Source organism: Dermacentor andersoni, chromosome 4 (assembly GCF_023375885.2).
Source record: "Dermacentor andersoni chromosome 4, qqDerAnde1_hic_scaffold, whole genome shotgun sequence".
NCBI lineage: Eukaryota > Metazoa > Arthropoda > Arachnida > Ixodida > Ixodidae > Dermacentor > Dermacentor andersoni.
Genome location: NC_092817.1, coordinates 21473781 through 21486630, shown reverse-complemented (window position 1 = coordinate 21486630; position 12850 = coordinate 21473781). Strand labels below are relative to the sequence as shown.

The following is a 12850-nucleotide window of genomic DNA, read 5'->3' as shown; positions in this document are numbered from 1 at the left end:
ACAAGTGGGAAGCACGAGAGAGAAACCTCGCTGCATATACACCGTCATACATAACGGTCACTGAGGTGACAATACAATTTGTCACACCATTGTTTCAATGCTAAATGCACTAATGTTGACATTCATTGCAAGATGGGTTGTGCCGGAATTCTTTGCATTTCACCCTGTAAAAAAGTGCCTACCTCAGTCGTGAACTTAACATGGGACTTTGTGCTCAGAAGCAGAATGCTGCTGCCACTGCAGCAGCTGTGTCTAGGTCTGCCACTTCAGATTTCCGTTTGTTGTACAGTGAATCTTTACAACAAACAGTTGTTGTCATACAGTGAATGCTTGAATATGAATGGCAGTCTTTTGTTTCACATGTCTAATTTACATGAATCTCTTTAAATAGTAATATAAATGTTTCCAGTTTTATTAAAGAAAGAAATGACCTTACAAATGGCACTGCTTATTGTCAGCAGGCACCTGCAAAGTGCTTCAGTGTTTGACTGGTCAAAAAACTTATCCACAAGTGTGCGCTGTGGCGTGGCATTGTTGAAGGGCATGTGCTGCCGGGCATAGGACAATGACTCGCGCAGATTTTCTCCCACAAGTAAACTAAATTTTTGGTATATCACTAAAAACAGCATGCCATGCTCAAATTTACATATACTGCCATCATGCCTGTTTTGGTATTTTGCAACCCTTTTCCCTCTGTGAAGCCACCAAGGCACTGTGCATAAAAAAATAAAAAAGAGAAATGCTGCATACCGTGTATAATACAGTATGTAAATCATGTACTTTGTCACATGAGTAAACTTTGATTAATTGTCAAATAAAACATTTCATGAAAAAAAAATTTAATAGTAGTAGAAGCAGAAGACTAGGGAAAAGTGCACAATATGGACATTTAAACGAAAACCACAGTTATGAAACTATTACATCAGCCTAGCATAATTAGCAATATTGAAAGCACTTCAAACATGCAGCCTTCAAGGTAGAGGCAGAATTGGGCTCACAGTGTGACCCCCCCCCCCCCCATTATGAAATCCAGTTCTATAATTTAAGCAACAGTTGAAGATACACTTCCAGTGTTTCTCAAATCATTTCCTATTACTGCTCTGTTGAATGTGGTGCCTCTTATGGCAACTTCTGTTTCTCTATGATACTTTTCCAGGTCAGTAAAAAGCATTTAAAGACTGTGACACTTGATTCTTGAATGAATTCTGTTGCAGGAGAGCCACCTGTCATACAAAAACGTGTAATCTTCAAATAATTTGAACACCAGTTACATTAAGTTTCTGCTTGCATCTAAGGGATTCAGCAGAGCAACGCTTGTGATTTCGTTTCCTTCTGGCCTAATAGGAGTCTAAGTAGAAATTGTTTTCATAAGAATTCTTATGGACAGGCACAGCTTTTTGACTTTTCTGAAAGTTCATGGCTATAGTGCTGTTGTTTTTATCTAGTAAAAAGGCCTATTTTCTTGCGAAATATAGAGTAAAGTCAAATTTGTACTTGCCTCATTGCTTATGTGGGGCTCTTTCATTAACCCTTTAACTGGCGGGATTTATCTCAACTGCTTTTCAGCCCCTGCCTCGTCTTCTCACGCATTGGCTCAGTGGACATTTCAGGCTACATAAAACCTGGTTATCCTTCGTTTTCTCCTATTACAGTATTTATAAACAATTCATAAATTCCTCCGTCCATCACATATAGTCCGGACGGACAGACCTGCCACACTGGGCATAGTTGCCCTTCTGATTCTCAGCCCATGCCATTCTTTTTTTGTATGTCGGTTCAGCAGACATTTAACACTACATAGAAACTGATCCTCTACCGCGGTTCCTTCCAATTGAGAATTAATCAACAGTTCATAAACCTCTTCATCTGTCAAATTGCGGACTGCTTCGCCATAGCTGCCCTACCTCAAGAAAGCACCAAGACGTTTGCTCCACTCATAGGCTGAGAGTACATTTTTCCAGGGGATGGACCAGCTTTCCAAACCACTAATATATATATATATATATTTCTTGCGCTTGAAGAAACTTTGCGTGACCTCGAAGAGTTGAGCACTGAAGTGACGGCGTTATACGAGTATATACGGGACCTCATAGTAGGACACAGTTCAATTTCACAGCCAGAGTCCTCTCGGTGGTGTAATCTACCTTCGTGTAAGTGCTGTATACTTTGCTGTCACTAATACTGCTTCGCCTTTCTGGTGAAACTGCAGCCCCTCTGGTCTTTTCTTTTTTCTGTAAGTCCGAGTATAAGTGCTCCTGCGCATGACTGCTGTTGATTCTGATTTAGAGTGAATCCGGCTTGGCCTCATTTTGGTTACTGAGAGAATTCTACAGGGTGCCCCAACTATCATGCACCAAGACTTAAAAAAAGAGCAGTTGCGTTACTCGAAGAAAACCTAGTGTATATTGTTCCCAGTACAGTGGAGTAGCAGCAAGTAATTATTGCGTTTCTTAAGTTTAATTCGACAATTGCAATTAATTATCTAATTCGAGAAATACTGTCCTAATTATCAAAGTGTCAATGAGGAATTTGCAGGCACCTCTAGGCACCCTGAAATGACATCTAACTGCTGCGTTTTCAGCGACGTATTAATTGCGTACTATATTTTCCGACTGGCAAACAAACCTCACGAAGTATGAAAAATACCATGTGAGTGCGCATCATAAACCCGCATCATAAAGCAGCGCCCTGAAATAAGTTGATTGAAAGCAACTGCATTGCCTGGTCGCAAAGCCAAAGAGACAGCGCATCACCTTGGTAATGGTACGAAAGGAGCACCAACAGCAGGTTTCGCAGCTTCGCAGCTATTCCTTCCTCTCATTTCTATGTCACACTTATTATCCGTCTCACAAGGCCGATTGATCACATCTATAACAAAAGCCCCTTGATAACATGGCCGAAGCGCCGCTCTGACCATGCACGAAATGCGAAAAGTGATGTAATAAGCATAGAATGTTTCAAAATCCCGACTTTGCTCGCACCGCATCGAAAGAGTGCGTGTGAAGTGATATCGCGCGTCGGAGTCTTGCTTCGGACCAAAACTAAATTAAAGTGACCATTTTAGTTTTCATGAAAGTATATACGTGCTGCAAAAACAGGTTCATGTCAAAAAACAAAAGCAATATAAACAGACTGAGAAGCGACCAACGTGTAGAGAGAAGGCAAAATTGATGCATTCAAGAAATTAAATATGCAACTTCTAAATGAACTGAATTGGCAATCAGGATGTCTGCACAAAAAAAGAAACATCAGATTTCAGTGTGCCCTTATTACCTACGAATTCTTAAGCTCCGTTGAACACCAGCTGCTGCCTAGAGGACGTGTTCAAATACGTCTCCTTTTGCAGCTACGCAGTACTGAGTCCACTTTATCACATCTTCAGTGACTTTCTTGATGACCGACGCTGGAATTCTATGGCAGACATCCGCTATCCTTGCCTTGAGCTAGTGTGACATCCGTCTCGATCATGTAAGCCTGATCTTTCACATAACCCCGAAGAAAGAAATCGAGTGGGGAGGTTAGGCGACCTGGCTGGCCAGTTTACAGGCCCGTGCCTTCCAATCGATTGCGCATGAAAAGTCACATCCAGCCAGTTTCATACTCAGCTGCTGCTGTGTGCAGGTTCCCCATCTTACTGATACCACAGAAGTGGAAGATGTGATAGCGGGGCTTCGCTGAGAAACTCATCCACCACTCCTTCAAGGATTTTGTTCACGTAATGCTGTCCAGTCAGCGTGTGATCAAAGAAGATGGGACCGATTATAGCATCGGCGTAAATTCCGAACCACACATTGAGCGACCACTGGTACTGGTGCCGATTGTGCTTTACTGAGTGTAGATTGGAGTCCCTCGAATAGTGTGCATTATGCAAATTTACCTAGGTGTTTCTGCGAAAATTGGCTTCATCTGTGCACATGATGTTGCTCTAAAAGTCCAGTGACTCATCGGCTTTTGTGAGGACTTATTCGAGAAATCTAGAGATTCTACAGGTCCCCATCTTCCAAGCATTGGTGCTGGTTACGGTGGTACGAGTAAAAGGCCATCATTTAGAATCCTTCAAACTGATGATTTGTAAATTGGTACCTGGGCGGCCATGCACCACATGCTAGCATGAGAGTTTGAGGTCATAAATGCTAGAACATCTGTGCATAGGCTAAAACACAACGATGTAGTCCTCCGCCGCTGTTTCTGGAAGCTACCGGTTTGTCTCAGGCTTTCATAATTTCTAATGATAGTCAATGCGTTTGGTCTACCGCCACACTTCCATGACTGATATATATATTTGCAGCCTTCCTCTTGTTGCTACCTACAGATCTCAAGGCAAGGATCATATGTTTACCTTCTGCTCATTAGAAAAAGACATGGCGACTGGGATGAAACAAAACACACCTTTAAACCTTTGCACTGACGCCAATTCACTTTTGTGGTGATAGGTTCTGTGGAAAAAAAACAAAACATCCATGCACTTTATCTATGCTAAGACAACAGCTATCACAGCTTGTTTCCAACTAACACCAAATGCGACATGTTACTTTGGCTGGGGCATGGCAGATAAGGCACTAACTCGAGCACAATATTTTTCTTCATTTCCTTTATTTCATTCTGGATAACTCAGAGGGCACCTGTTCAAGGGCGCTGTTTTATGGTCCAGGTGGGAGTGCAGTCACATGGTATTCTCCATATTTTGCAGGGCTTACTTATCAGTTGGAAAAAAATTGTACACAATTAGTGTGGCACTGAAAATACCGCAGTTATATGTTCCTTCGCTGTGCCTTCAAATGCCTCATTGACACTTTGATAGTTAGGATAGTATGTCTTGAGTTAGATAATTAATTACGATTACCTAATTAAAGTTAGGTAATGAAAAAATTACTTGCAGCTACTCCACTGTCCTGTAAACAATATACACTAGGTTTTATTCTAGTAACGCATTGCTCTTTTTTAAAATCTTGGTGCATGATAGTGGATTGGGACACCCTGTATATATTTATGACCTCTGCATGCAAGTGACAATGTTTCCATCCCTAATAAGTGTGGTAAATTATTAGAATTCTTTTTAGTCATTAGCATTGCTTACTGGAAGGAGAAGCAATACTGAGATGCATATCATTCACGTGCATTTCACATGCTGTTGATAAAAGACTCTGTCGAAGGGGTCAATGAAATCTGCAGGTTTTTTTCATGGTCAAGAAAGCACGCAAAGCAACTTGAAGCGAGGTGAACTTACAGCAACATATTCATTCTCTAGGCATAGGCCATCCATACCTTTAGAAATAATTTTTAATTGGCTACCTGCTTCTCTTTCAAAAATGTAATAAACTTTGTCATGTGTGTATATTTATATATATTGTGTATGTGCATGGTGCTTACAGTGGAAATTTAAAACAATGTTGAAGTTAGAAGATACGGACGATGCAGCTGTCACTAGTGCCTATAGTGCGCGTGTCCTCCTATTGTCAGGATTTGCAGAAATAAAGCAAAAGTATGGATCAAAAGCCATTCACATATGCGCCAACAGTGATGCAGTAAGCTATAAGCCCCAGTAAAATTTCAAGTGAAAAGGTTAAGGAAAGTCCAAAGAAACCTCGAATAATGTGGGTGACAAAGCTCTGGTAATGGCTATTTAGGTATGTATATGTGTGGGAGAGAGGGGGGAAGGCTTCGGCCTCACCCGGGGGAGGGCCCCGGAGACCCTCGTAGTCTGTGCCTATGGCTCCACCTCCAATCGGAAATTTACCCTCCAAGTTTTTTGTTTGTTTAGATATGCCTGTGAACTTTACAATTTGTAAAAATGCCACAGATATTTGGACAAACCAGGGAGAGGGCGGAGGGGAAGGTTGCATGCATATTTTTAAAAAGTTTATGCTGAGCACACAGCTTTTTTTGGATACATATAATTTTAGTAACGACATAGATTGTTCTCAGACCACATTCATTTTTCACCAACCTTGCAACTGCCAATTTCGCCTGCTTCAGAAGCTGGACTGAATAAACCTGCTTGAAGCTAGTACTGTTCTGGTATATGGCGTCTTGCAATGCGACGAAAGAGCAGCATAGGGGCCATCACAATTCCTTTCTTGTACACATTATTTTTACAACATTACACTGCCCCATCTTACAGTGCCTTCCAACCCTTTTTATCTCGAGCAGAATCTACTTTTTGTAAAGTTTAGTGCAACATTAATAAAATCATAGAATAAGTTTATATTTGCTAACCTTGCAAAAAATTCAGGAAAGTTGGCTGGCATGGTTTAGATGACCTCTCTCTCCATAGATGAAACAGGTATGCAATATTCCTTTTTTGCTTGAGTTGCTTTTTGAGAGCCAATGAGTGCACTGAAAACACAAAACAAGAATAGGCGGGAGTGGCTGGGGCCGTGCGAGGGCAGATGCTCGAGTTATCTCAGGAGTGGCAGTCAAAGGGTTAAAATGTGTGTATACGCGCACACACCATGCTTGCACATGCGCATGCTTGTAATTTGGCATGCACAAAAGGACCTCCTTTCTTTTGCAGTTATTCAACTTTGATGTGCGAAACCTGGAGTGGTACTTGTATTGGGAACAGTATGTATTGGGTATTCGCAAGTACCTCTTTAAGGCTGAAGTGTCCAAGCTCCCGGAAGCACGAAAGCACATGAAGTGGTAAGTTTTTTGGAATCACTAACCATGCACTTAAAGCTCTCTGAAAAATAGTGAAAATTGTTCACCAAGCAACTCAGTCCTTCATATGCACTGTGGAAAAATGTAGGCTGGAAAATCTTGAATTGGAACAGCTGTGCATTTCACTGTATATTTGGACACACATCTTTTGTAACTGGTGCTAGGCACAGGAATTCTAGCAATTGTGTGTACTTTGCATAATGCTTGGCTTCAAGTCTGTAAACTCAATAAAGCCCATCTTCCATGACAAATTACATGTTGCAGAAATTATAATTTCTCGATTTCTGGTGCACTGTGGTATAATACTGACACATATACATAGCTCATCTATTCCGGTTAAACACTGTTACAAAGTTATCACTCAGCGCAAAAAAGACCTGCATGTATCGGGACTTTTACAAATGTTGCCAATTCGATAGTGAAAGAACCTTGCCTAATCAGATTGCATGTGCAACACAAGTAGTGGTGTTGTACACTCTGCAATGTTCCCAAGCACCAGAATTTATGCTGAAATATATGACGAGTCATCTATAATTAGCTGACGCACTGCAGATCTGATTTCAACGACCGACGACCATGCCCGCTGCTATTGTTGTGCTCTGAGTGTTATTTGTTTTCCTAAGCAGAAGTCTGTCCAATACTAAACAGATTTGTAACTCACAGTTCTGGCACTGAGTGGTTCTTCATGTCATTACATCATGACAATGTTATAATCAATCAATCTAAGGAAACTTTATTACATGATTAAGAAAACTTCAGACAGATATTTGTACTGATAGCCTAAATGAGTTGCGACCGGCCCAATACAATAACAGGGAATACTGTACAAACTATTCCTATTAATAAACACAAACAACTATTAATTACATAATTATTTGTAGAACAGGAATAGCTACATCATAATCGGGGGAAAAACAACTAATTTAAGGGAAGTGCTCGAATTACTATGTCCTAATGAAAAGTATAACAAGATCAATGCCTGGTTAGAGAGGAAGTAGTGCTTACATACTATGTCGAAGTTTGTTACAAATATTATTCACTTCTTTCCTGAAGTGCTTACCTGGTATAGTAGAAAAGCCAAATAGTGAAATGATGTTTTAACAGGCACAGCTATTTCAAAATTAGGTTAATTAACAACCTGTATTCAGCGTCATAATGCATATGTGCAGCAAAATATATATTCAGTCCAGATACTGCATGTTCTGAAACACTGAGTGACTTGACTGCCTTTAACTGACTTTGATAGATTAGTATTCCAAATGTCCAAAGCATCACTTTTGCCACAGACATAGCATTTGGCATCACCACTGTGCAAATGTGGTGCTTGCTCTTGGTAATGTCTAATGTTCCATTTGCAATTGGTTAAGCAGCGGTAAACCACCAGTAACAAAATGATAAATAATTATGTTAAAAAAAATTCAGTTAGGCCAATGTTATTTGATTTTCCTCCAAAAGCACCATAATTATACATACTCCTCGTGCTATCTCTTCACTTCCCTCTGCTGGTGCTGTTTGTGGGAATGTGGCGCCCAGTCTTAAGCAGTTATTTGTGCAAGTTAAAGCCCCTACACACACGTTCCCACCGCCAAGGTTAAGTACCACTAGCCACGGAGGTTTTGTCAATCTACTCTCCTCCTCTATGCTCCTCTCTCGCCAATCCCCTCAGCTTTTGGCTTCAAGCGTAACTTATGTCGTCCCAGTTTCTGGTTCCAAGTGGAAGCGACGTTACTGCAATCTGCTACTGCTGCATAGAGGTGCAAGCATGTAACACCAGTGAAAGTAAACATTCAGGAACCGGAAATCCCGGAAGCGTAACTGGTGTGACAACAATTTGGGGAATGGCGATATATGTCAAAGGTTGGCGCTACTATGCAGAAAGTGCGGTGGCATGTGGATGGAGGGGCTTCAGTGTAAGGCAGAGCATTACCTTCGAGATCACTGGCTTAGTGCAGCAATTCTAAGCTGAGTAGGCATCAGTGAGGTCCGTCACACTAAGCCATCGATGATCACCCTCTTTAAATATGTGTGTGCACTGAGGGGCTTATCTACTCATGTATTGCTGGTTTATTAGCCTCGGCAAAGCTGCTTTATTACACTCTACAGTAATTAGGGAGAGAAATAAGCCATTGAATACTAATGTGTGGACATGTTATGTTGAAAAGTACACGAAAAGCCACTATTTCCCCATTTCGCCACACAAAACAATGCACCATGAGAGAGTGGCATGAATGGAGACTTTTTTTTTTCAGAAAAGTAAACAATACTCTACCATTGCCTGATGCTCAATAGTCTCAGGTGCATTTGCATTTCATGCAGTTGTGTTTTACTGGTGCACTCCGAAAATGTTTTCATGGCTACCACTAATGGCCTTTATTATTTTTACAGGCTTTATATCATGCACTTGTGTCTCAACCTCCTTGTGGTCACGTTTGTGTGGCGACTGTTGATGACACGGTCGCAGACCGCAAGGAACCTCTGCTACTTCATGCTGACCTTTGCCATGAGGCTGTGCAAAATGCTGCCCTCCCTGCGTACCCTGTGATCTCTGCTGTCACAGATCTTACAGTGACAACAGTGCAGTGCAAGATGACATGCGCCAACAACGACCATGGCTGCTAAAAACTGCCTAGCCACCCACCGACAGTGGCCACAGAGACTGTTTCAAATGGCCACCCTTCCCACCATTCCTCCACTCATTTGTCACTCGAGGAACCAGATCTCCTTGCAGCTTCAAGTGAACATGGCTATGCGAATCATATAGGGTATTTAGCAGTCCAAAACGGATGCATTGCTGCTGTCCCTTTGGTCACTGTCAGAAATACTTCCTACTTCATGGGCACTTTGGATCTGCACACACTGTATGTGCACTGAGGAGCCAAGCACAGATGCGCAAACCATGCATCTCTGCAATGTGTACAGTGTTTGAAATGCTGCAGCAACTATTTCGGCATTATGTAGCCACTTAGAATTCCCATGCCAAGACTATGCTCTGCTGTTCAAGCACAGCTTTAGCATGCTGCAACACTGACAAAGTGCTGCTTTTGGCTAGCTTTCTTGGCAAGTTGCACAGTTTGCACAGTCCAGATTGCATTGGAATTGTACTGTCTCTGGAAGTTTGAGCTTTCTGCCTTATACGCAGCCTCTCAGATTTTCCTGAGCCGATACAAATTACCAGGTATCTCGATGCATGTAGAATTGCCATGAAGGAAACATTTTTAAACGACAGTCAATGGTTATCCTTCTACTGACTCCTTTAACAAACCAGAGGCCGAAATTTGTGACAATTCTTTAACGTTTTCATTCTTTCTACTCTTTGCGAAGAGCTCACATGAAGCTGCGCCTTCACTATTGACAGGATCAGCCGCTTGGTGGAATGGATAAACGACAAATAGAATCAGAGGAGAAGAATCCTCACAAAGTATAGCGCTTGATCTAGTTTCTTTGCATTCTTTGAGAACTCTAGTTCATTTTGCTAGCTCTCAGTCAACAATAACTGGGCTTAGCAGTACCTGCTTTTTGCATCTTGAAATTGTGTAAGCATTTCTTTTTATGCACCTTGATGATGGCGTTGAAGAATGTGATAAGCCTGTGTTGACCAAGTGTTTTTAGGATTATGCCATTGTCGCTCCATAGTGCTCTTGATTTTAGGCAGTGGAAACTTTCTAATACACTACAGTGTGTCCTTGTGCCTTTTGTTGCATGTTTTTGTTCTTGAACATTGGTTACCTGCGCTTGTGTAAGTAACCAGATTTTTTTTCTTCGAGTGATATGTTGCAATACAATCACGAATTACAAGAATGCTGTACATTACAAGCATATACGTAGGCCTTTTTCTTTTTAATGAGGTGACAGTTAGTGATTAGAAAGGGAGAGTCAGCTTATTTTTGGGGGATCGTATAACGTTGTTGGCATTAAATGTAGAAAGATTTGAATTGAAGGCCTAGTCATACTCTTTCTTTGAAGCTTGCATGCTATGTCTGCATTACAAGGTTTCATTGGTGAACACTAGGTCTTTTATGAAGCTCGGGGCTGCACTGGCAATTTTTTCAGCAGCATGCAAAGTGAATTAAACTGCGACAATCTGTGGGCACAGCAACTACGCTTGTCTCAGATTTCACAAAAGCTTGTATACACCAGCAAGATTTTTGCAATGTATTTAAAACTGCAACACTACCAGCATTTCGGTTTTCACTCAATCGCCACTGCAGCATGAACACGCATTCTTTTCCTGAACAACTGTGGTCTTGGTTCAAGTGTACAGCATTATAGAGTCTAATATATTTCACACAGCATCACTTCCTCAACACTAATCACTCTAGACAAGACCAATGCCAGCCGCTGTCTCAGTGCTTTCCAGCCAGTGCCTTGAGTCTGCAGTTGTTGGACGATACACTGCCCGTCTTGGACGGTGCCACTTGCCCCCCAACCCAGCTGCAGAGACTGGCTATGCATAACGAGTAGTGGTGTTTGTGTGCATTGCGTGTCTGGCTTTCAACTGAAGCATGCTTGCTTTGCACTGCAAAGAGTGCAATCACGCTGTGTGCAATTGCTAGGGTAACAATGTCTGTGGCTTTTTCTCAGAAGCCAGTCAGAAGAAATGCACATTGAACTCTGTTTTCGGCAATGCATAGGCCACTTTGTTGTGCTGCCACAATGCTGCAGCAAGCACATCTTCAAAAAACTGAAGCTTTTGGTTGTTCCCAGTGAGTGCTGCATTCAGTATGGAATTATTTCTGCTGCCACATACCATTTGCTCCTCACCAAACAATGCTGTGCAACTGTGCGAGGGTTCACCATATATATTCGTGTAAGGGTTGCACCCCCACTGGAGGGCAATATTTTGGAAAAAAAATTCGAAATGACCAGCCAGAAGGCTATGTTAGTTTCGTTGCCACTAGATGGTGCTAGCTGCTTTTCTGTCGATGCCGCTCAGGGCAGCGCCACTGCGTCATTATTTCTTTGTGTGGCGCGTTGTCTCAGCTGTGTTGGCAGTGTTTCCAGTCAGATCGGTGGCATTTTGCCTCTAGAGAAAGAAGGGAGCCCTGTTTGGGTAAGCGCAGGTCAGGGATGATGGGCCAGCATCTGAGGTTGTTTACTGCAGCCTTATGTCCTCTCTTACCGAATAAAGGGAAAATCAGACATCCACCCGTTCGTAGCAAATGCTACAAAGGAAACCCATACGGGTTGCTCGAAAGAAAAGCCTCATAGTTGAAGAAAAATTCGTCCTGGTCGGGGACGAATTAAGAATTTTTCTTCAACTATGAGGCTTTTCTTTCGAGCAACCCGTATGGGTTTCCTTTGTAGCATTTGCTACGAACGGGTGGATGTCTGATTTTGCCTTTATTCATTACTTCTCTCCACCTTGCGGGTTTCCGCAGAACTACTACGTCAAACCTCTCTTACCCTCTGCTACAGTTGCGGAAACAGTACGAACCTTTAGTGGGCTGTCATCAGCCCGATTCGTGCAAGGGCTGCACCCAGCCAGGATTCTAGAAAAAAAAGTGCGGCCCTTATATACGGTATTTTAGAAGGATCTATGCTTTGATTATAGCTTTTGACAAGGCTCTAGGGCTGTAAATGATACTTAACCTATGTAATGCTAAGCTTCCTGAAGGCCACTATCCAAGTGAGAACTCTGAGAGGGTTCTGCCTCTTAACTGGTGCTGTAGCTTGCAACAGCAATGTCAAGAGACTGGCCATCAGAGCAAGGAACCAAGTTTTGGAAGGCACAGTGCAGCAGAAGGCACCAGCTGACTGTATACAGCTGTATAAGTGTGGTCAACAGCAGACCTCAACCATTCAATTGTCAAACAGTATTGTTTTCTTTCCCATGTGTGTCCTAGTGTAAGACCTCTTAGAAAAGAAAAAGAACACTTAACACTGGTGACTACATCAAGCAATAGACGGGCAGCTACAATGTTCACCTACAATGGTGAGTGCACAATAGTTGTGCTTGGTATGCTAATGGGCAACTACTTATTTTGCTGAGGTATTGAAACCTTTGTACAAGTTGTAGTTCAAGCAAGCTAACTGCTCCTGCTGCTGGGCAGGCTGTTGTTTCATGTACATGGTACCACTCTGCACTTTTTGAGACTGGATGGCACCGCATACCCTATAAGAGTCATCTCATGAGGAACTTCGAAGTGCTTGGTCTTAGCACAGACTTGTCCGCAACACGGGGAGGGGTGGA

The 12850-nt window shown here is 42.1% G+C and overlaps 2 protein-coding genes across 8 annotated transcripts in view; one reads left to right on the top strand and one right to left on the bottom strand.

Annotated features, from left to right (window-relative positions):
- The window catches only part of LOC126536001 (fatty acyl-CoA reductase 1-like), a 98425-nt gene extending 87828 nt beyond the window's left edge, over positions 1-10597 (top strand). For 6 of the 7 annotated variants that reach the window (XM_055073474.2, XM_050182886.3, XM_055073475.2 and 3 more), the window contains 2 exons: positions 6515-6642; positions 9046-10597. In XM_055073474.2, coding sequence (XP_054929449.1) covers positions 6515-6642; positions 9046-9202 — 285 coding nt within the window. In that variant the 3' untranslated portion in view covers positions 9203-10597. The remainder of the gene's footprint in view (positions 1-6514; positions 6643-9045) is intronic. The other variant, XM_055073478.2, reaches the window with a different exon arrangement.
- LOC126536002 (putative fatty acyl-CoA reductase CG5065) overlaps positions 1-12850 on the bottom strand; it is a 95343-nt gene that overhangs the window by 7211 nt on the left and 75282 nt on the right. The window contains exon 13 of the mRNA XM_055073482.2: positions 6217-6336. Within this exon, the coding sequence (XP_054929457.1) occupies positions 6252-6336 (85 nt within the window). The 3' untranslated portion in view covers positions 6217-6251. The remainder of the gene's footprint in view (positions 1-6216; positions 6337-12850) is intronic.